The sequence below is a fragment of the Colossoma macropomum genome, unplaced genomic scaffold (genome assembly GCF_904425465.1).
Source record: "Colossoma macropomum unplaced genomic scaffold, Colossoma_macropomum, whole genome shotgun sequence".
Classification (NCBI taxonomy): Eukaryota; Metazoa; Chordata; class Actinopteri; order Characiformes; family Serrasalmidae; genus Colossoma; species Colossoma macropomum.
The window spans coordinates 24,604,713-24,631,250 of NW_023494800.1; the positions used below are offsets into that span (position 1 = coordinate 24,604,713).

General features: G+C 40.5%; 1 protein-coding gene across 3 annotated transcripts in view; it reads left to right on the plus strand.

The window, feature by feature from the left end:
- The window catches only part of si:dkeyp-23e4.3 (rho GTPase-activating protein 7), a 70,846-nt gene that overhangs the window by 39,072 nt on the left and 5,236 nt on the right, over positions 1 to 26,538 (plus strand). The window contains exons 1-10 of one of the 3 annotated variants that reach the window (XM_036587650.1): positions 3,947 to 4,866; positions 16,919 to 16,990; positions 17,117 to 17,198; positions 17,346 to 17,409; positions 17,720 to 19,011; positions 19,192 to 19,362; positions 21,288 to 21,447; positions 23,516 to 23,714; positions 24,462 to 24,675; positions 26,298 to 26,412. In XM_036587650.1, the coding sequence (XP_036443543.1) occupies positions 4,863 to 4,866; positions 16,919 to 16,990; positions 17,117 to 17,198; positions 17,346 to 17,409; positions 17,720 to 19,011; positions 19,192 to 19,362; positions 21,288 to 21,447; positions 23,516 to 23,714; positions 24,462 to 24,675; positions 26,298 to 26,412 (2,373 nt within the window). In that variant the 5' untranslated portion in view covers positions 3,947 to 4,862. Of the gene's footprint in view, positions 1 to 3,946; positions 4,867 to 12,602; positions 12,880 to 16,918; positions 16,991 to 17,116; positions 17,199 to 17,345; positions 17,410 to 17,719; positions 19,012 to 19,191; positions 19,363 to 21,287; positions 21,448 to 23,515; positions 23,715 to 24,461; positions 24,676 to 26,297; positions 26,413 to 26,538 lie in introns of those variants that run through there. The other 2 variants (XM_036587649.1, XM_036587648.1) reach the window with 2 other exon arrangements.

Below are 26,538 nucleotides of genomic sequence, written 5' to 3' on the forward strand. Positions count from 1 at the left end.
TTTACTTTCCAGTCTCAACAGCTCTCTGTAGGATCAAGCAAGTGTCAGCATAAGACTGCCTACTGGCTTCAATGGTAAGGCACTGGCTTTGGGGCAGTCTGTTTGTTGATGCGATAGAGTACCTCACTGTCTGCACACCACAAGCCAACAGACCAATCAGGTTTCAGACAGACATTTGCCCACCTTAACAGCTTCAGGAGTGGTTGAATATCTGTATTTTAGTATTCTTCAGCATGTCAACACCAAAGTAGCTTTTCAGACTGGTGTTCCAGGTGCCTAGTCTCAGCCTAAATCAATGAGGATCATTGTCAATGTGTATGCTCCACTGGCATTCAATTTTAGCCTAGGATTACACTTAATCTGTGTCTACAAATTCAGTCTCTCAACTGCAAAAACTAATAAAGAAATAAGCCACCTTGTCCAAACACCCAGGCTTAAAGTTACACTCCAGCCAACATGAGAAACAGAACCATCTACTGTAGACATGCCCACTTGCCTCCTTCAGTGGTGCCACAGTATTCTGTAGACGGAGATTTTGTTAGTTTAAAAGACTAAACTCACTTCAGATGATGTTTGAGGGTCAGCTGTTTGATGCTAGCTGGCCAATTCAGAAAGAAGGCAGATAGCTAACGTTACTGCTAGGAAGCTGATGTACAGCATCCATATTTATTAGCTTCTATATCAGCGACTATACTGGCACTCAGAAATTATTTATAAATCATGGGCTTTGGGGTGGGACTGCATAATGTATTTGCATAATCCATGCTGGGAATTGTAAAAATTGGAAGAAAAAAAAAGTCAGAATCCTAAATTCTGTCAAACTGATGAGGTTGATGGAAGCTGTGCAGCGCTGCACAATACAGTGTAACACAACACATAACATATTAAATGCTACTTTTAGGCCGGAAATCCCTTTTAACTTTTGGCTCAGGTCTTGATCTCCAGTGCAAACTATTCCAACTCATAAACAGCTCCACCATAAACAGTGCAGTGCTATTTCTGATAAATACAAGTATTTCTCAGCCAACCCAGAAACATTTCTCCTAACATGCATGGCGATTCATTTGTTTTGGGGCCCATATCTAGATGGAGTGCATTATTGAAAAGGTCCAGAGCGATTGTCAATTTGAATAAACTGAATTGAGTCATTTTCTATTATGGGGGGAAAAAAGAAAACTATTCCAAAGCTGTTTATTTTCAGAAATATTATTGTAGGAGCATTTTTTAAAAATTATATTCTTCAAAACATGAGCTATAAACATTACTGAGGAAAGAAGCAGGCATCTGTATAATGGTTGAACTCATAATTAAGCACAAGGAGAAAAAGATTCAACAACTTTTCAGAAAATGTTGGCTGAAAATGAGTTTCCCGTTTCTTGTTCAATTCTCCCAGGAGAAGACATAATAGCCCCCTCTGACACCAAATTTTATCGTAATGAAAGAACATCAGCAGTGTAGATTTGAAATTAGAATGTGTCAGGCAGATGTGATTTCATGCAACAAGATTTGTGACCCCCCCCCCAAAAACATTTGGACCACTGCTTTACAAAATTCTCAAAGCCAGAGGCAGTGCTCCCTGCCACAGATCATCTATAAGCAGTTAGTGCATTAATGCAATCTCTAATCATGTTCACACTTAATTGAATCTCATTTCAGGGGCCTCTGGCTGCAGGCCCATGGCAGTCTCTCTCGCTCCAGCTCTCCTACTATTAGCTAGTGCCTCCAGTTCTATAGGGCCATTACCCATCGCACTAGAGTTACAAAAGGCTAGGGCTCCAGCCCTCTAAGCACTCTAGATTGTTTTAATAATGGGAGCGCTGTGCCTGAACTCCAAAGCTTTTTGCACTCTTACCTCTAGGGTGACCAGATGTCCTGTTCTTCCCAGGACAAGACCCACATTTCAGCTTTTAGGTGTGCTGAACTTTTCTCCAAAAACTGTTTATCTGTCCTGCATTTTGGTTAAGAAAACTTTTTTCATTGTGGAAACTTTATGCTGAATATGCCTTGTGCATGTTTAAACTGAATTTCTGATATGAAATTGTGGAATAAAAGCTAAAATGACAAGCTATATGCTAAGTTAGTATTTTTGTAAGCAATAGGAGGAAATCATGTATGTTTGTAGCATGTAGACATTCAATATGCACATGCATTGAACAATACATTCAGACTGGTATAACAAACAAATACTCAAAATTGAGAGCAAAAAGCAGCTCATGGCCAGCACATCATTATAAAAGTGTCTCTTTATAACATTGAATCCTGTACTGCACAATGACGTACGGTCACACAAAAGAGGTTCTTCAAGGGTTCTTCGGAAAAGGCAATGGTTACATATGATGGTTCTTTGGGGTTTTTTATTTTTTTGTCTGTTTTTTAAGCAAGGCAGACAGCTAATATTACTGCTAGGTCAAATATCTTAAATGAATGAAAGAAAATATGAAAACGATATAAAACTGAATACTTTAACACCTATAGAGCACTGCACAACACAACAAACAAAATATTAAATGCTAGTTTTAGGCCCCTTTGAAAGGTTCTTTGCCAGGACAAATAGTTCTTCTCTATGCTTAAGAAGCTCCTGTTTATGGTTCTTTAAAGAACCTTTTACAAATGGTTCTATATACACCACCTAAAATTGTTCTACTACTGTTACACATCAAATAACCCTTTTTTTAGTAATATACAAAGTAAACAGAAAAAAACCTTTTTGCTTTAGAACACCCTCTGAAAACAACAAAGAAATCAGAACATTATTAGTGACATGGACTTCACTTGGCAAAGACTTAGAGTTGAGAATGGAGAGGATTTGGGTTTTGTTCTGCTCTTCCTTGTTCCAGTAGCGGGGGCCAGACCATTTGGAACCCGCTAGTTTGTATAAGCAGTCTGATCAGCAGATAGGCACTGCTGCTGGCGACAACAGAGTGCGTACAGGAAGGACAGGCGGGTTCTTAGAGCAAGTGCTTTCAGCCAGCATAGGAAATAGCATTGCTGCGACTCATAGGTAGCAGGGGAGATTAAAGTTAGCTACCTCTCATTCACTCTCACCGACATGTTCAAAAATAAACTGTACACAAATACATCCGAAACATCAGGCACGCCCTCAGGCAGACGCACACAACCTTGGATAAGTACTCTGTCATACACAGTCTTCCTTCCTCCTGCATTGGCACTCGAGTAAAGGAAGTTTTTGCTTTGGAAAGCGGGGGTGTTAGCACAGCGATTACTGTGGTTGAAGAGGGTCACTCCAGCCAGGTCCTACATGCCTTTCACAGAAAAAACAGAAGTGCTGAGGACCTCTAGCAAACAATGGAGAGCACACAGGGCTAGTTCCTGAGGTGTTCATAGGCACTCACACGACATATGTCACTTTGTGTTGCATTGAACGTGCACCACACAGTGACGACGTGCGCTAGCAGCCGCTGCCTCAGAGAGGACAGCCAAAACAAAGCCATTCATCTCCATTTGTTTTGGAACTCTTTTGTCACCTGAGGCACATGAATAAATCTTGATCTCTCCTCTTTGAGAGGCACCACTGGATCAACCACATGTCTTGGGCATTAACTATCGAGGACAGCTACAGAGTACTGGGGTAAACAGAAAGACTATGCTAGTCCTTTCACTACATGTTCAGCTCCATCCTAAGACACAGTAGTTATGTGAGCTGAGCTGGAACGATTCCTTTTTCTCGCTGTGGCATCAGATGCCCATGTCCATCGTAGGTTCTGCTCCCTACACAGTGTTTCCTTCCCATTGCACTCCGTGAAGGGTGCTGCCAGAGGCCATAAAAATCTGAAGCCGCTGCGGTAGACAAAACAAGCACTAAAAGAGCTGTAATTATCCTTAGGTGTCAAAATAGCTTTCTCCAAAACAAGAGAGCATCTTTTAAGAGAAAACAAACAGTGCTGTCAAGTGCCAAATGTCAGGGGTTGCGTGCATGTTTATCAGACAGTCTCTGAGGAGCTAGGCAGAGACTGAGGGAGAAACCGTGACTAAGAAAACCGCGACTCATCAAATTTAAAACATTTCCAATCAAATCTGCAAAGAAACTTTTTCCCCCCCTCAACTCTTCCACTTTGTCAAGTCTGAGAGCTCTCCAGGCTACGTGACTTTTGATGTGTAGTGAATTGGCCCACTGAAAGGAAAAATTTAAATAAACCAACTGCCTGAATTCTGCAAACATTAACAGTTTAATTGACTGTGTCCTGTTGTTTTGATGTTAGATTTGATGTTTTGATGTCAGTTTGTAGAGAGAAAATATTTACTTTAATAAGAGCCAAACAGTGTGTTATAAAAGTGTTCACAGCATCCTTATTTTACTTATCGTGCTTGAGAACAGAATGTCAGAAGATGTCAATCTATTTTTGGCAACACTTTACTAAAGGGAAATGTTCATAAGGCTACATAAGCCTTTCATGACAACATACATAAACATTTATTAAAATCACATAATTAACTAAAGCTGTCTTTATAATAACTGTAGCTGGTTAGAATAAGGCTTTAAAAATATTAATGTAGGTTTGTTAGTTGTCATAAAAAGCTTATGTACAGTTGTATGTAAATGTTAGAGTGCCCGGTCAAATTACATGTTTTGTTAATTTAAGTGAAAATAAGTTAACACATCCTCTGCAGTAGTGGTCACCAACCCTGCTCCCAGAGATCTTCCTTCCTGCAGAACTTAGTTCAACCCACAGTCTGCCACACCTGCTCCTTAAAGCTAACTGACCTCTCCATATGTGTTAGTGTTAGGTTGGGGGCAACATGTTAGATGCAGGTTGGAACTAAACTCTGCAGGAAAGTATATCTCCCAGAGGAGGATTGTTCTCCAGTGTGAAGTGAATGAAGAATGAGTTGTTTCCGATGTGATGGGTAAGTCCTTGACTTCCTGAGTGTCCACTGGTTAGTTTTTTTATATGTAGACAGACACAGGAATCCACCAATTACACAAGATGAGAGCCAGATGACGTGTGTCTCAACCCTTCTTCTCAGACTCATAACTGTGGATGTGAGTCACGTACAATCTTGTGATAAGACGGAATCTCTACACATTCAGGAAATGTTCGAACCATATTTCTGTGCTGTATCACTGCAAAAACAGAGAAACATATATAGAAACTTTGAAATGTGACGAGTTTGTGGACCCCAGAGGGTCAACTCATTTTCACTTAGAAAATCAAATTTCTGCACACTACTATAGTCTATAGTCTTGTAGCCTTACGTATGTCACCATACAGTAAAGTATTACCTTATGTTTTTTGACTGATGAGTTGACAATCACTCTCATATTTGAAGACCAATCACCATCATCCTTTAAGGCCTCACATATCTCTCATATATTATTCCCACAAATTACGCGATCTAACGTTCATTCTGAAGCTCAGTCTAATGTCTTCTATTCCAAGACAGCCGTCAAACACATTAAAAACCAATATAAACTACTGCAAATGTTTGCTTTTGCCTTTTTAATCTCTTGCTGCAGAGGGATAGACGTTTGGGGCCAGAAAGACAGTGAGAGAGGAAACAGTGCTGGGAGGAGTGCTGTGTGCCCTGCAGCCAAATGACTTCACACATGATAAGGGTGGGACGCGCTGGGGGAAGCGATGGAGCCGGCGCTCCTCTCATGGTTTCCGTTAAATCTGCACTTTCGAGTGCTGTGAGCTTGTCCTGTCTCTTTGTGTTGGACAATGACATTTTTAACCCTCCAGATGCCAAAGAAGGTCATTCTTACCCCAGACATACAGCCATATGGACAAGTTTGAACACCCATGGCCAAAACGGGAAAATAAAAACATACAATGTGGCCTTAAACGTTATGGCACATTTTATATGTTCATCCAATAAGTTAAACTCAGCAAAATATAGAAATTAATACTAAAACTAAAATTTACAAAGACATTACATATTTAAGTTTGTTACACATAGAGAATGTGTACTTATTGTCAGTTAGAAAATGAACAAAACAGGTCATTTGACTGGGGTTCAAACTTTTGCTTAAGGCTTGTTTCTCCCCCATGTAGGTCTCTTCAGGCAGTTCTTGACCTTACAGTTCTCTGGCATCTTGTTAAGAAATTGGGTCAAGAATGGTCCTGTATACATTTTTTTGCATAAATTTTAATATTGACTGGTGGAAGTGCATATGAGACCATTTGTGATTCAATTCATATCTTCATTAAACCTTTAGGTTACAATGGTCAAGCTTCTCAATCTCAGAACTACATAACTTATATACAAGCCGTGGTTACAGGATAATTTATAGTCAACTGAATAAGGCTAAAGATTAATAACAATAGTATGCCTAAAATTTAAGGGGTTAATGTCAGCCTTTATTTGACAGCAGATTTCTCTGTAGACCCATTTAAACTCACAAAGCAGGAGTTGGTCAGTTGCAAAGGAAACTTCCAGGAAAGTCCTCTATTTAGAATGGTTTCATAAGAGAATTTACAAGATTAGCAGCTCTGCAGAAAAGGCCCTTAGCAGGGCATCCAGCAAAAGTGCCATTTTCCCCCCACAGTGTTGCCAAACCGGTAGCCCAAAAGAGTAAATGACATGACAGCAGTTTCCTTCTCACTATATCTGATGAGGGCAGAAAAACTCTCATTACTCTGGAAGAGGCATTGGAGGCTATTAAGCTAACATCAAGTGAATCACTAGATTTTTGACGAAATTCTACAAAACATTTTGTCAGAATCTATTGCCGGCCCCATTAGACCTATTAGAATGCCAAGAACATAATACATGGGAAAGTGCATCCATTTGCCAAAGTTTATAAAACACACACACAACACATTAGAACTCACAGGAGCATGCCTACTACTTAACATGGAATACCAGAAGATGAAATTACTAAAAAACTACTACTTAAAACCAAGCAGGAATTTTTAAGCAACAGGAGTAGAACCGACAACGCATGTCAAATATACTGTACTCTGTTCAGAAGCCTCAAACTGACAGGTGGGGTGGAGCTTTTTCTGTGCTACTCTTGCCAAACTTACTATGAGATTCACCTTTACATATATATTTAATCAAAATCACACTGACACATATTTATCTAAACCAATTAAGATAAGGCAAGGATAGACCTGCCCACTATCACCTTCATTTTTACCCTTTTAATACCGCCTTATAGCAGAATCCATATAGTGACCCACAGATTTTTCAGGACTTACAGGCAGGAAGGAACGTAGAATATCTCTCTCCACTCTTGATATACTGTTATATATGTCCAACCCTGCATACTCAATCTCCACAGCACCACAGAGAGTCTCCCACTATAGAAACATTTCTGCTTACAAAATTAACCTGTCTGAATCTGTGGCACCCCCATTTAACATCTCTTCTTTAGCATCTGTAATGGCTATTTCTCTAGGTCAGCTAGCTACAGAGGGTATCAGATCTCACAACACCTTTGTAAAAACAAACCTCACAAATCTTTTTAATAGAACATTCTTTTACTGAGAAAATCTAGATGTTTGGTGTTTTTGGTGGATTTTTTTCTTTTGCAAGGTAGTGTAATTAGAACAAACATTCTCCCTCATTTGCTTTAGCTGTCAAAAACATCTTTGCTATCCATGTAGGAACATCTTTAGAGACCTCAATAACTCCTCTCTCTCTAAATAGATTTGGCACCACAAGAACCTTAGAGTTAACTGGAGTAAATTAATAAAAGTTAAGATGTGCTCTACTACTGGGCATCTCAGATAAGAAATATGGCGATGCTAGTGATGTGTGAGATATGACGTAGAAATATTGCGAGGCTAGTGAAGTAAGATGTCCATTTGTAATTGTTTGCTATTTTTTAAAAGAGGATACCTGAGAGCTTTGTAGCTTAAGAAACAACTAAGGAAGATATTGGTGAATGAGGCTCAATATTCTTAACTTCAAGTTTATTGCACTTTGCAATCTGTTTTGCAATCTGTTTTGTTTGACCTTTTTTTACATCCGTAACAGTATCTAGCTGTCTGGCTAACTAACTTGATTACTTTGATTACGTGTTTACATTTTAGCTGTGCGCATACAGTCGGTTGCTAGGTAACAGGCATGACAGTTGACTATCGACTTCGATCTAGAAGGTTAAGACTTCCTAACTTGAGATGCTGTAAGATAAAATTCCAACATTAAGCTAAGATTTGCTTCTGTAATATGAATGTGAAAAAGCTTACTTATTTTAACTTGAGAAAAAAGAAGCTTCAGTAAAAGAGCCCCTAAACAGTACCTGGGAGAGCAATCAGAGGTGGTCCATTAGCAAAGAAGACTGGCTTAATATCTTCGAGAGTGTATAAACCCTAAGAACCTCTTTAGCATGCATGAACTCAATAGACATTATATTTGTCTACATTACTCCACTAGGTCTGTACACACTATCCAGACTTTATAGATCTAATCTACAGAATTCTGGAGAGGTATAGACTCTGTAACAAGGCCTTCTTAAGCATGTGTAATAGTTTTCAGCCTTATACCTTCTTAATGATAAGGCAGATGATATATTTGATTATGGTTTAATGTCTCTATTTATGATATTGGTTTGTCTTGCCAGAGATGTATTTTATTGCTACACTCTTAAAACAGATGGTTCTTCAAGGACTCTTTAGTAAAGGGAATAGTTCTATTTAAAACCATTTCATGTTTTCTACAAGGTGAATGGTTCTATATAGCACCAAAAAGGATTCTTCCATTGTTACAAGCTTGACATCGTAACAACAGAAAACCCCTTTTGGTGCTACATAGAACAATATTCAAAAACATTCTATATAAAACAGCATACAACACATTCTCCATCAATCTGAAGAACCATTTCACCATGCAAAGAACAATTTAAATATGAAATGGTTCTATCTATAAAACTTATGGTTCTAAAAAGAACTATTCCCTTTACTAAAGAACCCATGAAGAACCATCTTTTTTATGAGTGTATGGTCCAACTCTAATGTACAGTTTGTTAAAATGCGTCTTGATTCATTTAGAGAAAATAAGAGAATCACCTTTCTGTCCTTGTTTTTAAAAATAAAAATCTTGAAACTGTATTATGTGAAAATGTTTTATTGTCAGATGTGAACCATCTCATGGCTCACTCACTCATGTTTAACAGGCTACAAAGTCTCTACCATTAGCATTATTAGCGATCAAGTAGATGCTGATGTTTCATACGAGGAGTGCTTTGCATCAGTGAAACTGTGTGTACTTGTTTATAAAACTGTACTGTTGCAAGTATGACTTAGTACTAATACTAACTAGCTATGACTAAACTAAGCGATACACAAACTAGTAGTTTCAAATATTCCAATAAAAATGTGTCTCATGATAATAGATATGAGATAATTGCAATGACAGTGTTTGTCTTCTGCAACTGTCTGTCTATCTGTAATATTCTATCTGGAATTACACAGTTTTTTTATGTAAGCATAATTCAACCGTTATGATAATAAACAAAGTCATTCATAGTTGTTTAACGAAAATATTCCATTTAGAGAAACTTAAGAGTCTGAAATGATCATAATGGTAGTGATAGGAACCAGATGTCTGAAGTGTTTAATGCAAAAAGTTACCTCACAGAAAGCTATAACATAAAATGGTAACAAACATGCTATCTAATGCTTAAGACATTGTTTTACGATAATTCTAAGAGAAGATTTTGGTCTAAAACATATTTTTAATTCCACTCAAGGCGTAGAGGTATATATGGGGCATTGCAAGGCAAAACAGTACCCAAAGAAAAACATATTTCTCAGATTTACCACATATAAAACTCGGAAGACAGGTCCACTGGTCATTTTGGACAATAACTAAAATAGCTATATTTGTGATGCAGACAATTTCACATCAAACTGACTTTGTTTACATCTCAACAACTAAATCATGCAGATTTTTTTTTAAATAAGTGGAATTTCTCTTTAACACAGTACGACAGCTATAATTATGTAATAATAATAATAATAATAATAATGTTAAAGTGTTAGTGCTTTTGATCACAACCATCTCACCCTCCATGCAAAGAATCTTTGTAGGTACTTCACTGACATGTCAGTCTCAAGCCAATCATCTATTACTGCCTAATGAACAAATTTCATATGCCATCAGACATCAGCCAGACACCTTAAGTGCTGAGTTGGCAGTCGGAGCTGAAGGTCCACATCAATCTCTGGCCTGTTCAGTGACGTGTCAGGTCAAGCTGTGACAAAGTTGGAAAATATTTCTTAAGAAATCCTTTCAAGGCCCATAAATGGATTGAGGAAAAACAGAACAAGCACCCACCCCCACACCCTCATCCTGTCTCTCTCCACGCCACACGCTCTTTAATTTTCTTCTCTCTGAACCGAACACAGAAATGCTGGAAACTTCAGGCTTTTCGAGAGGATGTAATCAAACACCTAAGAGAGCCATTAAGGCTAATGGGACTCCATCCTAATGAAGCCTTAGACTATTAGCCGTGATGGGCTTCGCCATAGTTTAAGGGTGGTCATTAGCTTCCTAGCTCTCTGAGTGGGCTATATGTGTGAGTATGTACACTTAGTTGGAGGTATTCAGACCTTCGTGAAATTTCTGCTGGAACCACCAGCGGTTTCAGCTATGGCTTTAATGTGAAAGCAAGTGTACAAGATCAAGGCATTTCAGCTACTGTAGGACATTTTCACGAGTGGAATAACATGTAAGCTTGTCCTAAACTATTTATTTTGGATTGATTCTATTTTGATACAATTTATTTTACACTCTTTTGGTTCCCATGAGACATTTTCAGCATTATTGTAACTGAGATGAATAAATCTGAAGAACCTTGTCTAAGTTTAAAGAACCTGCTCATAAAGTAAAAAGTTGTATACTAGGGATGTGCATTTTAATATCTGGGTACTTATAAGGGTATATAACATCCAATAAATGGATATCCAGTTAACCACAGGAAGGACAAAAAAAAAAATCTGAAAAAGATTTTGGCTGAAATTAACGTAGAACTGTGGCTTACCTTTTTAGGTGACAGCACTAAAAAAAACAGGAAATACATTTCGAAATGTTTTATAATTCAGTTAAGGGAAATCTGTAGGTTTTCATTCGGATGAGTAACATAAAGGAGGCTGCATCAGATGAGCTAATGAACTAAAACTACAGCTAACTGGTACAACACCGGATGCTGATGGAGGTTCCTAGTCTTTTACAGGCGTTTTTTCTCATCAGCATGTTAGTGTGTCATCTTAACAACGCATTGGCAATGTGCTCACGTTAAGGCACTCATGTTTCAAAGTAGCAGTAGTGGTATAACATAACATACTTCACAAGAACAAGCAAAACTCTCACATTTTACAGTTCAATTAAAACAAAATCGTTTCACTGAATTGTTGGTCTGTATATTTTATCTTCCTGTAAAGAAATGTAGCAAATATGGGAACAGTGATTCAGTACTCAAACACTGGCATCTGTTTATCATGTTCTTAGATATCCATGCACATTCTTAGTCCTAGAACTGTACTTTTAAGTTAAGAACCATTTAGGAACCTTTATTTTTAAGAGTGTGCAGGATGACATGCTTCTTAGTCATACATTGTTGGCCTCTGACCTTATACACAGGGGAAGCATTGTATAGGGCAGGAAGCAGCTTTCTCCTGACCTGACTTCAAGATCTCACATGAAACTTATATTAGTCCACAGACAATTAGGAACACCATTTTCTGAATATAACAGTTTGAACGCACTGTATTCCATTCCATAATAACCACAAATTATGTGAACACGTACAGTGTAGTAAGGCAGCCAAGAACGTTGTTTAACCTGTTTCCCAGCAGTGCTTTTTTGCTTGCTATTCAAAACGTTATTGATATGTTGGTTAGAAGAATACAGTTAGAACAATGCAGTTGGTTCCAGAATTCTTGCTGCTCTCCAGTCACTGCATGGGTATGTTAAAATCAATCAGCAGCACCTGATTTAATTTAAAGAATAATTTATTAGCTGAAGCAGGTACTGGATGATAACTGTAAATACTAAGCTTCCTTGAGGAGAGATTTGGAAATGGTTAAGCAAACATATTGTGTTTCATTCATATTTGTACACTAATGTTAAAGTTTTTGGAACAAATGCTTCCTACCCAGATCAACAGCTTTACATACTATTATCTCAGATTACAGCTTTACATATAATTTTCTTGCAAAGCTAGAGTATCAACAGAGATGGCACTGATTTGATACCCAGTAGAAAATGTTGGATCAGATTTCCTTGGGGGGGGGGAGAAAGAATCTGATCTGATTCTGTAACAGATTTAGCCTGAAATATCATTGTGTTGCTTAAAGTGCAACATAATGTAAAATAAAGTCAATCTAAAGCAGCTTTTTTATTTTAGTTTCAGCACTGATATAGATCAGCTCATATTCAAGGTCTCAGAAATAAAGAAGTTACACTGTGCCATCTTCAAAAATTAGAATTTAATTGAATTAAATTTGAACATCTGAAATATTAATGAATTCTCCATGCACCACAAACACCAGGAGTTAGGCGTTACACTACCACTGACCATTTCAAGCTTTAACAACATAAATGCCTAGATAAAACTTGGCAGTTGCTCAGCAAGTGCCTGAAATATTTCTGGGCACTTTGAACACAAATCTGACCCCTGTCTTTGTCTGACGCACTGTGGAATCCACCCTCTCAGAGTTGAAAGCACTTGGTATGGTCCGGTCAGAGCAAAGGGGAAAGCCTTCCAACTGATTTCATTATGGTGACCAGTATGAGCAAGAGAACTACCTAGCTCTGTACATAGGAACATCTATATTATTTTATTAGTCATTTTTGTTCTTTTTGTAATGTTTGTAACTATTTATCGCACTTTTGTCACTTGTAACCGGCAATATATTTGTGCTTGAAGTCCAAACAAAAGAATCAACTCTACAACAATGTTGATTACAAGTAAGTGAACTTGTTTTTTTTACTTTTATATATTTTATATACCTTTACTGCTTCTCGTATTCAACTAAACAAGACAAATCCAGCGCTCACTGTGTATGTAATAAGATACATTTTGAATATAGTGAATACAGTTTTAAGGACACAGAGCTATTTAAACTGTTTGACATCTCTAGCATCCGCAGCCAACTGGAGGATCATGTAGGTGTTAGAATAAATCCTTTGTTTAGAAATAGAGCTCAAGTGGTTGGGGGGGGCTGAGATTGGACCACTGAAGCAGGTGCGAGAACTTAATGACTGATTTAATGAGATCAAAATGTTCCTTAATTAAAGATGTAAATGTGGGCTTTTGTGAATAAACACGAACATCTTGGAGCCATCTGAACATGCTGTGCTTGTAGAATTTGGCGCATGTTTTACTTCTAGTTTTAAGGCTTTTGTCAAATATTGGGAACACTCATGAGAATCTGACTGGCACCTTCACTGTGTACTTTAAGAATTAAGATTACGGTGTGACTATTCAGTTGCTAATTCATACATTATGCCACTGTTTCATGTGATCCCGCCTGTTTTTAGGAATCTCTCAGGAATTGATATATAAAAACCTGTAGAGGGGTTGACGATTATGAAAATATTTTATTGTTAATGTAATTATGTCACAATATGCTTTTCTTTAAGGACACTGAAAAAAAAACACTGCATTCAGTTTTTGAATGTATTGTTCAATTGTAGAACTACTTGTTTTCTGTTCCAACCTTGTGATACATACTGTGCATCATGATATATTTTTGCTGTATCACCCCTAGTTTGTATATTTTGCACGTATATTATGTAAAGATTAACGCAAAAAAAAACATTTGTATTCTGTGTATGCTAAAAAATGACCATTGTATTACCACACACATAGTGATCTACTTTCATTGACTGTAACAGATGCACTGTAATTTGCAATTAATGATTTCCATGAAGCTGAAGGTTAAGTTACGAGGAGCTACTCTGTCCATTGGCCCTGGCTAAACATTGTTGTTAGCAACCAGAGGTAACAACAGAGTGCATGAGCAATTATACCTATGACCTAATGGTTCTCTACCTGCCAAACCTGGCAAGATCAGAGAAGGATTGTTTGCGCCCAAATCAGAGCTGTCAGTAATAAAATTGTACATGTGGTAGAGAGAGAAAGAACAGCTGGCCTCAAAGCCATGGAAAATCCTGTGTATTTATACCACTCAAAACTCTCTGTGCCATGTCAGGCGCTTGGGACGGTAAAGGAGCCAATGAACTGTCACCATAATTAGGCTGTTTTTCTTTTTGCGTCCTCCTGATGATGACGTTACAGTGAATAATGTTATTCTTGATATAAACTTGTGACAGCTACCAGGGAGGTTTTGTCGTTCTAACAAAATGGGCAATTACGTGAAAATGACTGGAATTTTGGCGCAATCACTGCGGCATGAGGCCCTTTGGTTCCAGAAGTGTAGCAGCTAATTCAAGGGCCTCAACGGGGACCTTCTTTGCCAGCTAAAGTGTCCCTACAGAGAAAGGCGTTGATCGTTTCAGGGCTTTCAAACATTGGTGTTCTGAATGTATGTGGCTCTACTACATGGAAAAGTAGGCCTCTTTCTTGGTGAATAATGCACCACTTGCCTTCACAACCAACCCCTTTTGCTGGGATACAACAGAATTCTGCTCTTCTTGCCGTAACTTCAGGAAATTTATCTTTAACGTTTTCAGCTCCCTGGTCCCCCAAAAACTCCCCCGAGTCTCTCTTACGGTGCACCTTCCTAACTTATTCAAAAAGCTAAAGGTGACCCAGCATGCTCTTTGCTGAGACACACTCAAGGTTAGAATCGTACAAGCTGTCAGCAAAAACAAGATGTTCTGTGCCCCACAGGGGTCCCACAGATGCTTTTCTCATGTCAATCGACTCGCAAGCAGCTCTAGTGAAGGTTGGCGTTCATGGCAGTTGCTGTGGCCTCAAGGGACTCACTGTAGTACTTTATTAGGGGGCTCCAACATGGAGCGTCTGTTCGTATGCGGCCTCTTGAGAAGAGAGCGAATGGCGGGAGGGGCTGTGGGTTGAACTTCCACTGTGACGGATGCTAATCAAGTGGCGGTTTTTGTGTATGTAGAGAGTATACAGCCTAGGCAGCACGTACCACCATAGGCAAAGGCCCTCCCAGGCCCTTCAGACGCTTGCAGGCATCCGGAGGCTTGCAGGGTGGGAGGGGGGCCAATCGCACGCTACATCTGTTATCAGCATCCAAACCCTAAAAGCATGACTTCCTGTAGGGCCGCCTGGGGTATCTGGAAAAGGAAGTGCCTTTCCCTGCTTGTCTGTATTAAAGGAGGCCTATGTGATACCATCGCTGCTTATATAATTCTCACGCAAAAGCATTTAAACTGGTGGCAACAGAGCAGTGCACAGGGTTAACAGCATTTGTGCTTTTGGGTTGATATATGCCAATTCATTTATTGATGAGGCACATGAAGAGGAATGGCTACACAGATACACTACTTAAAAATACAGATCTAACTTTTCAAAATGCTCTCTTTGTTGGCTAATCAGGTTTATTTTGAGAAATGCAATATTGCAATTTTTACTTATGACATTATAATGACCATACTGTTTTGGGAATCATGCCGTACTCCACGCATTTGATCCCCTCAAACCTTCAGCTGTTTAAACTACCATTAGGTTTTAAAGACTCTTGCTACTAAGAAATATACTCTGACTACCATGAAGCTGACTGTCGCAAAATGTACCAAGAGAATTAGTGAACAGCTGTTTCATGCTAACAAAACCTTTGCAGCTTTTACTTAACTGTACTGGGAAAAAAACAGGGAAATTCAAACATTACTTAGATTAATTAGATAGCAGGGATGCACAACGGATTCACATCAGTAGTGAGGACTTTTTTTTGGAGAAAATATATTTTATATATTTACTGTTTCTGGACCTTGCTAACATCAGCTAGAGAAGTTGGCCTTGTTAGCAGAAAAGATGTGCCACAGACGACCACTCTATATCTGCCTTCTCAGGCATGTGCTCAGCAACATGTTCTTGGCAACACGCTCACATTGATCTTAACCTGTTTATTTTCTCAGTCAAATTCCCAAATAGTGATTTCAGCATTCAAATACTGGCACCTCTGTCCACCTTCGCATAAGTCTAACAGACAAATAGATAGACAGACAGACAGATAAACTGTTTTAGATAATAAAGGACACCAGCTTTTTCACTGGGTACTATCGTCCACCACCAAACAGCAATTCGCAGCCACAGCGTGAGGCATCTTGAAGATGCAGCACCTCATTATTTGGGATACAGTCTGGCTGCTAGACTCAGCCAAAGTACCACAACAGGAAAGGCGGGCTGTGGCAAAAGTCTGCGTGCACGTCCACAGCGAAGCGACATGAAGCCAGGCACATCCAACACGAGTCTACACGCACTGTGTTAGCGTCAGAGCGGCAAGCGGCTGCCTTCACTCCGCCATTCCCCCACTGTTTACATATCGGAGCCATCTGCTCTATGTAGCTGACGGTCCAGCTGTCTTCCCTTGACCCTGCGGTTGCCTATGGGAAAGGCAGAACCCGTCCCAGGCGCAGAGGTTTTATGGCTCGCCAGCCAGTGCGAAAGAAAGGATTTGTTTCCACCATCTGTTCCTTGCTGTACTGTGTTTGGAAAGAATCTGAAAAGGTGAAAGCAAATGGGTGGCAGAGGAATAGAGGGACAGGCACAGGCGAGGCTGGAATCAAAGGGCCCCGGCTGCTTCGCCTTCCCTCTGTCTGCCATGTGAAAGCCAAAGACATTCAATTAGCACCAAATTAGTCAGCGCCTCCACAACATAATCCACAAGAAATTAATGAAATAAGGGGACAGACAAGGAGGGATGAAAAAAGGCAAAAAGTTTCTCTTTCAATGTTAATTAAAAAGTAAATTTAATTAAATGGTAATAGTGTTCTGAATTCTCCCTAATGTTTGCCTGGTTAAAACAGAACAACCAGAAATGACTCACTCTATATGCACTATTTCTCTTTTTAGAGATTGAAGCCAAGGAGGCTTGTGATTGGCTCCGTGCAGCCGGCTTCCCCCAGTACGCACAGCTTTTCAAAGGTAAATATTTATCTGTAAAATTCCTAGCCGTGCTTTATGATAAACTGATCACAGCTCTAACCACATGTATGCTAATCAACAGCAAACACTTATACTGCAATTCAATTTGCTGTGTTTGTTTTCTAGATTGCCATTTCCCAATTGACTTAAATTGGGTAAAGAGTGATCATGAATTCCTGGATAATGATGCTATAGAGTCTCTCTGCAGGTAGGGTGATGTTTTCCACACCAGCAGTAGAAGTGCATGCTCTGTTGCTGGAGTGCATACTTTTTTTTGCAAGTCATTAATGGAGGGACTTTGGGAGACATCACAGCATTCAACCTTTTTGACAGTTGTGCTTTCTTCTGCATACAGGAGATTAGGCACCTTAAACAAATGTGTGGAGATGAAGCTGGAGTTGAGCAGATTCAAAAGACGAGTAAGTTTATGAGAAATATTTGAGCACAGCCTCATCATATAAACAAAAGAAAGCCTGTGGATAAACTTTCACACAAGTACACAAACTGTGTTCCAAATCTTGTACCCCTTTCTATGAGTGCTTCACCCACCCTCCATTTCCATATCTTGGCAAACAATACAGTAACATACTACATGGAGTTTCTCAAGAAGCCTCAAAGCTTTAAGATCCTCTTAACTGCTAGAGAGTGCTCAAAACTCTGTCTATAATCTTTTAGTAATCTTAGCTGCACCATGCAAAACTTACTCCTGTCTCTTGTTTGTCAATCTAGGGAGAGGAAGATGAGGATGAGGAGCCCTGTGCCATCAGTCCCAAGTGGTCCTATGACCGTAAGAGTAAGCGCTGGATACGTACAGATGGCATGGACTTCCTGCCATTAGTGGACAGCCCTGTCCCAAGCCTCAGGAGGTCAGAGAGTTGTGAAGCTTCTCTTTCGGACAGCGGCGAACACCACGAGATCCTCTCCACACACAGCTCTAGTAGTGCCGACAGCGACGGGGGCAGTGCCACCCTCAAGACTGCAGAAGACCATGAGACAAGCCGAAGTTCCTCTAGATGTTCCTCCACCTACAAGCCCTTGTCCCCTGACAGTTCCTGCAGTGGGCCTCCATCCCCAGGAGAGCCTCACAGTTTCAGTAGCGAAGAACGCTTCCCTGAAAAACCTCCTGTGAAGAAGGGTCCAAGCCTGCTAAGGAAGATGGAGAAGCTCCGGTTCCGAGGGTCAACCCTGCGGGCTCATGGTCAAGGTGGGAAAGCCCGGCTTGTCATCAGCAGCCCTGTGCTGCAAGAGGGTCAAGGTGAGGACAAGCTAGAGCAGTTTCACTGCCTTGACATTTCACAACTCCAGGATAAGGCTGGTAGTGCAGTGTCTTGTTCACCACCTTCTGACTCCAGCAGCAGCCCCTCTGAGAACAGCAGCACTGTCAGCACCCCCAGCCCAGTCACCAAGATCCGAAGTAACCGCAAGAGGCTTGACGCACAGAACCAGGCAACAGAAGAAGCCCACATCAGTGAGCAGGAGCTCCACAACCAACGCAATTTGGGTGCCAACCCGGTCTTCGAGATCCCACGTGATCACAAGCCAGGCACGTTCCCAATGGCTTTAAGCCACAATACCATCCTCTCACCCATCGACAACACCTCCGTCAACTGGAGGACCGGGAGCTTCCATGGGTACCGTGGCCGAAGGTGTCGAAGCAGTGGTTCCAAAGACCAGGAATCACCCTGCAGTCCCCTGGCGACATATGCCCACCGCGTCAGCATTTACGACAACGTCCCAGATCATCTGCAAATTACAGATGACGATGTGTTTTCTGCCTTGGATAGCGTAATGGAACGTATCAGCGGACTGCAGCAGTTGGTCACTTCATGGACGGAAAAACTGTCTGAAGATGGAGACTCTGACTTCTCTCACTGCAGCTCTCCTTCACCCTCCTCACTGACTGACATCCACCTCGAGATCAAAGAGCCGGGTGAAGCAGATCAGACTGGCCTAGAGCAAAGTTATGACAAGAGCTCAGAGGCACCAATGCACACCACTGAGCCCACAGACCGCCCTTCTTGGTAAGAGACAGTTAGACAATCTTCCTGAAATCATTGTTTTTCAAAGGTACATGAAAAGAAGGCATCAAATTCCATGTCATTATCTCTTCTCTGGCACACAGCCAGTACTTTCTCACTAATCACAGTCAGCCTGGTCAAGAGGATATTAGTCTAACTACTGTGCTATTTTGTACATTTCAGCGCTCGGAAGCTTCACTGGTCCAGTGAACAGACCTTCTTAACGAGCAACTCCAGCCCAGGCATCGAGGCCCAGCCTGCCCCACATGTTTCAATGCTACGGAGACTGAGTCTGCTCAGGCTCACTGCTCTGATGGACAAACACTCACCCTTCAGCAAGCAAGGCTGGAACTGGTAAGATGGGCGAAGACAGATAAAGAGAGGGGAGGGAGTAAAAGGCAAAGGGAGAAGGAGAGAGAGAGAGAGTCTGGATGAGTGTGAGCGTGAGTGAGAGTGAGAGAGACAGAGAGAGGCAGACCTGTTGTTTAGTGAATCATTCATTATTTATATGGAGTTGCAACCTTGGCGCGCCTCTCACCAGACAAAACAGGAGGTTTCAAGAGCTGTGCGCTTAAAAAGAAGAGCAAACCCTTTCACCTTGACTGCAGGACAAAGCATAAGCTTGCACTGTGACTGTGGGAGAAGTTTTTTCATCAGCACCCTTTTACCAACTTTGGAGAAGGCTCTCACTGTGATTCTGCTTTGCAAAAAAGGCACAATTGCCATGGCAGTTCTTTGTGTGAACAGACTTTGTCTGTATAACTGCACAGAAGCTGTATTACAGTCACTATAAAATTTTTCAAATCCTTCTAAATCAAGATCTCTGTTGATCACCACCTACAGCAGGCACCTTGAGCATCTCAGGAAGTACACATGAGAGTTTAGAGAACCAACTGGCTGGATGGAAATAGAATGGTGGCTCTTTGTTATCAGTGGTTGATAGTGCTGACCTTAGATATCACCACAAAGGAAATGCACAGCCACACCATGATTAAGAACACCGCAGTCCAGCTTGTCTACATGAACTATTGCCCCTAGTTCTTATTTTCCATTTCCTTGCTTCTTTTGTTTGTTTTCTTCTGTCTTTTCAAAACATTTCAGTTCTGCATCTCAGGCTCCCCATGGAACAATTAATAACCTGTTTGACATTATGCATTTGTGTACTGAACTGGGGTAAAACTGATTGCTTAAGGCGAAATGCACAGCATAATTGACTTTTTGAGGAGAGAGTAATTGGTCTATTTGTTTTAACAACCATCGAGCTAACTACAAAAGAAATAACCTTCTCAAGATCCCCCACTCCACCTCCCCCAACATTTACCCAGGCAGATGCGCACACTCACATTGATCGCTTGCTTGAGTATTCAGCACCGTCAATTCTGCACAAGAAGCTTGATTTCAGATGTGTTTCGCCTGGTGCCCGCTGCAGTCCAGCAAATTTTCTCTTCTCCTTTCATCTGTGAAGAACAATATAAGTTGCTGGTTATTACAAAGCAACAGGAAGTCAGGGTCCTCTTACATATAAACAATCACATTGAGGCACTAGTGGAACATCATTAGGCTAATGGAATGAGGTGGATGCTGATATTGTTTTTAATTGAACAGCCTAGTTTGATGTTAAAGTGTGCTAGGCCAGATTGGAAATGAAGGTCTAATGGAAAGGAACACTATCAAGGGGAACCACATTGTATGAAAATTTGCGAAGCCAGTTTCGTCCGGGTTGGTCCGCTCTTGCAAGGCAAGATTTGACTGGCTTTGAAGTTTTATCTGGAGGTGCCTGAACCTGATTTATATAGAAATAATGAGAAGCGGCCCTTAAATTGCTGTCAGGTTATCTCCTCAGCTACACAGCTTGTAACCATGGCAGTCAGTTCGCTGGCTAATGAAAACGGGCCTTCCAGAATGTAAATCAATATGGGCCGCGGTGAATGAAATGGACAGTCTGAAATTTATCATGAGCCGTTCGCTAACAGCCCAATATGTATTCAAGGATTAAAACCACCATGCCCACGTTAATTGCTTTATTTCTTTACTGCCAGTTTCATCAGGCTTTCAAACGCTCAGGAGGTAGCGAGGAGCTTACCCCACCAGACAAATGAAATGTCAAAAATGCACACTCACAAACTTATCAACAGAGTTGGTGCACAAGAGGTGCTTCTCAACTCAAACATCTGCCCAGCAGGCTGTTGAAATCTTAAGGATTTTTTTGTAGGACACAGACATACATAAGAAACGCAACTGCTGACTGTGTAGTAAGAGTTATGTGTGTTCCTCTGCAGGACAGTGCCCAAAGTCTACAGAAAGATAAAAGCATCAGATCACAAGAGCAGGAAGGTTTTTGGGGTGCCATTGCTCCAGAGTGTTCAGCAGTCAGCGAAGCCTCTGCCCCCAAGCATCCTCAGAGCTATGGAATACCTGAAGACCGAATGCCTGGATCAGGTGAGCTTCCGACATGACCATTTGCAAAATCCTCACAAGTCTAGCCTCCCTTAGATACTTTCAATTCAGGTACATGGTAGCACTACTAACTATGAAAGCCTATTCCTGCCAGCTAGAGGAGAAATAACTTGCCTGTGTTTTGCTTTTTTTTTTTCTGGCACTGGTATGTCAAAATATTGTCTTACTAACAATATAATGACTGATGTATCTCAAAATCTACTTACTTTCTTGAAATACTTATTATGTCAAAACAATGACTTCTTTTCTTTAAATATTGACCTACTATGCCAAAATAATGACATATTATCCCAAAATAATTACTTACCTTTATTTACATGTTTACTTACATATTATTTCAACATCTCTAGATATTAACTCAGTGTTTCAAGTAAATTAAGTCATTAGTTCAATATACTTAGGTCAATATTTCGAGAGGCTAAGTCAATATTTAAAGAAAATAAATCATAATTTCAAGATCAATATTTTGACATAGTGCTGCCAGAAATGGAGAAAGAGAAAAAAATACTGTCAACGTGAATGCAGACCAATTTAAATCCAAATGGACTCTAGAAACCATGTTTACATTACTCAAAACACGGGAAACCTTTAGCCACTGTTTGTTACAGCAGAGGTTTAATAGACGGAAGCGAGCCCTTCAGATAAGCTAATGCTAAAGCTAACGCTGGAGGTAATGAGAGCAGCCTTAGATGCTGAGGACACGCCGCTTCCTAACAACACGAGGTCTTCTAGTTAGTAACTTTAATGAAAATATTGATGACATACATACGCGGGTGTTAATATTTATCTTTAAATGGTATGGTTTAATCTTAAAGGTGAGCACAGTACTGTTTAATCTGATCAATGTATCAAGCTAACTATAACTGTCAACAGCTAAGTTGAGAAAAGCTAAATTAAATACCTCACTGGACTTATTTATCGTTAAGTAAGGCCACAATGACGTTTAGCAAGCACGGTAACGTTGAGCAGGATAAAGCCAGCTGTGAGTTTGGTTACTACACATAATTTACTAGAAACTCTTTCAGCTTCAGAAGTGAAGTAAAAACAGCACCTTTCAGACGATCAGGATAGCGTGTTTCTGACCCAGAGACGTTCTTAATGAGGAGACCGGTCACCGGTTGAAATATGAACGGGAAAGTTTGTAACACTCAACATGGCGTCCGCTTACGGGGGGAAAGTCCCGCCCTTCAGTGAAAAGAGCCAATCAGCTTGCTAATTAAGCCGCGAGCGGGAAAATTTAAGAACTTCTTAGGGTTTGTCTTAAGGGCCGTCGAGAGTTTTTCATAGGGGAGTTTTCGTGAATCCTGACAGACTTTCTCAGGCTTTGTCTAAAACATAATAAACGCTACCCACTCAGACAGCATCATGAAGCAGTCAGGCACGCAGTCATGTCTGAATTGAAGGCAGCGTATGTGTATATGTCACTTCCTATATTTTCCATAATCCTCTGGGTGAGCGCCAAAACAATGACATAACACCAGCACAGACACAGCGGACAACGCTGCCTCCTAAGGCACCGACTCGGGCAGCACAGGCGACAGGGCACTGAGACAGCGGCCCTCAGTTCTGGACAGTCTTACTAGGATTTTAATTGAACATGCTTCCCAGACTCTTTTGGGGGTATCTTTAAGCGCAATGACAGTTGTGATTGGCTGAGGGGCGTGTCAATCATTCTTTTCCAAACAGTCATTCACTTCATAAAGGAAAGCCATGTTAGGAGCATACTGGTGTGCAAATGTCATTATAATTGATTGTAATAGTATTCAATAAAGTATTTAGTAATATTTTGAGCAAAATAAAATTCTGAGCCACTTAAAGGTAAAACAAAAAAAAGTTGTATTGTCCAAAAGGGGTATTGTCCACTGCTGAGAAAATACGCAAAGGCGTATTGTCAGTGCATTCTTAGCAATGATGCAGAATCATGCCAAATAATCCAAAAGATTTGTGGTGAAACTTGAGATTTCATGAATAATTTTGTGAAGGATTGTAATCGACGAATCACTCCGAGAAGCGCTATGACAAACATTTTAAAATTCTTACCAAATCACAGGTTGGCCTCTTCCGGAAGCCTGGGGTCAAATCTCGAATTCAGTACCTGAGGGACATGGTGGAGGCTGACCCTGACGGAGTTTCCTTTGAGGGCCAGTCAGCCTTTGATGTGGCTGACATGCTGAAGCAATATTTTAGAGACCTACCTGAGCCTGTCTTTTCCAGCAAGCTGTGTGAGAGCTTCCTGCACATCTACCAGTGTAAGCACTCCCAGGCAGACCTCTTTTTTACAGTGAAAAATCAATGTATTTATTTGGAGGGTTCCAATAAAAGAGGAGAAAACTGTTTACTCCAATGGAGAATGTGCAGACTCAATAATGTTCATAATGTTTTTTTTTCTTCTATTTATTACAAATAACCTTAGGAACCTCTATTATTGTCTTGTTGTTTGTTGTTTCTGTTGGTGCCATTGTTTTAGCACTGGGTAGATGTGAATCAGCATTGCACTGTTTTTAAACAGATGTCTGTTTACTGATGTACAATAGGCTGCAGTGCCTGATATACTTGTTCCACCATAGCCTCCACTAACATGCCAATATCATGTCAGTGCCATTGCTGTACTAAGAATGGTCCACCACCCAAATAATCTCAGTGGTGGTCTTAGGTGGTCCCTTTCCATTGATGGATGGAGTAGAAGGCAGCTGACAAATTATGCATAGCAACAGACCATTTACAGTCAGTAATTGTAAACCTACAAAGTGCACCTTTATTCAGTGGGGCACTGAAAGATGAACTATATTTAGAGCAAAATCACATTTTTTACAAGAGCTGCATTTCTCATTATATCATATATTATCAGCAGTATTGATTTATATCTATATCAGCAATATATGATATAATTGGTTGTAAACTCAATATATGACAAATGAGTTTGAACTCAAAGCTAACTTGGCTTTCTTGTCCAGGCCAAGATTTCTCGCACTAAGTCTTCCTCTCATTTATCATAGACTTCCCAAAGGATCAACAGTTTGCAGCAGCCCAGGCCGCCATCTTCCTTCTGCCTGATGAGAATCGAGAGGCACTTCAGAGCCTCCTGTTCTTCCTCCGAGAAGTGGTGGCCTGCGTGGAGGAAAACCAGATGACCCCCACCAATATTGCAGTGTGCTTGGCGCCTTCTCTATTCCACCTCAACGTCCTTAAGAGAGAGAGCACCAACAGCAGGTATTTGGAGGGGAAAAAGAGAGATTAGCCTCTGTCTGATATTCTAGCAATTACACAACTTTCTATAATATTGCATAATGTTGAGTTAGTGCCAGGTTATTGGGTTACTTGCCAGGTTGCCTCACATCTGTTTTACTAGCGCTGGCCTATTTTGTGAAACTTTAATTAGTTCCACATTTTCCTTCAGCATGGAACTTTTATTTGGAGGGCAGTTCAGCACAATAACGATTACATCAAGCCCCACCAAAGTCCATTTGCAATGTTTTGCAACACATTTCTGGTTCGAAGGCTACTTATGTAACGTAGCATAGCCCCACAGCTGGTTTTAGTTTCACCCTGATAAGGGAGATATTATATTTGTAATACATTTCAACCGGTTTAACACTCAGAAGAGGTACAAGAGTGAAAGAGAGAGACCTATTTTGTACAAATGATTAATATTTCAGAACAACGTTTCTTTGAACTTTATTTCTTCATTTTTATTTGTCCTGGATTTTGTGGCACAGGTTTTCTCATTAGCTTCCAAGCCTGAGATCAGTTATCTAAGATCATTGGCTATGTAGTCCAGGGACACTATAAGCACTTAGCCGTTGCCTTGTCCCTCTCGTGCTGTGTTTAGAGAGGACAGGCCATGATATCAGACACAAGGGGAAGTTGAGATGTAATGATGTCACAGTCAGGCTCCAGAGAGTAAACGCATTCAGGCGGCTGATTCAGAAACAATCGAACAAGCTCCCACCAACTTTGCGCGCCAGCTGCCGTGGAGCCAGCAAGCTCTTTCTGCCTTCCTGCTGAGCTCTGGGTGGAGTGCTGCAAATTGGCACACTGCAGATTGATATCTTTTTCCGTGCCTAGACACCGAGTGCTGCTAGGAGGAACACTGGAAAAAATAAGTGGATTGAGGGAAATCACCTTTTTTTTTTCCCGTGAATGGGGAAAAAAATGAAACGTTAGACACACAATAGGATCTCCAAGTGTATTTCACAACTCAATATTCTTTTGAAAATGAAGCACAAAAGGGAACAATTGCTACTTGTCATATCAATAGTCTCCCTCTTGAGCCTTCACATAGGGTCCAAGGGAAGGAACGATCCTAATTTGGACATCCACAAAACATCACAGCCAGGTCACAGTGTGAGCAATGTAACGCTAGAGCACGGCCACTTCCTATTTCTCCCATTATACCAGAAACATGACTAATTAAACACTAGAGGGCGCCCACTGATGAGTCCTTAATGAATTTGGGTGAATGGAGCACAACAGCTAAATACAAATTAAGCCAGTTATGTGGGAACCTCTTTTAATTTTGAAAGACAGAAGGATGTTTTCCTTTTTTAAAAATCAAAATAAAAAAAACTCCAGTATGTTTAAGTTTTTCTACAGCAAACAGGTTCTGTGCAGTAGGATGACTGGTACAGCATGAACGTACATGTGGCACTCATAGCAAAGTCCTATAACTGGAGTTCAGAGGCACTGAAAACTATCACGGCAATGTTAGAAAACTTAACAAATCAGAGAATTTTCTATCCAAAAAAAAAAAAAGCGTTTACTGATTTTGTGCAGAAGGTCTATAGGAACACATTAATTTTTGATGAATAGCGTTTCCTGTTTTTCCGGCACAGGTCAAGCCACAGGAAGTACAGCTTGGGAAGGCCGGACCAGAGGGACCTGAGTGAGAACCTGGCTGCCACTCAGGGGCTGGCACATATGGTAGCTGAGTGCACACGCCTTTTCCAGGTACGGTCACCCCTTTCCACTGCATTAGAGCTAATGATAGCTTGTTTCACATGTATGGGCAATGTATACCCAACAAGATGGAGCCCTGATACAGTGTCCTTAGTCTCTGCTGGTGCAGTGAGTATG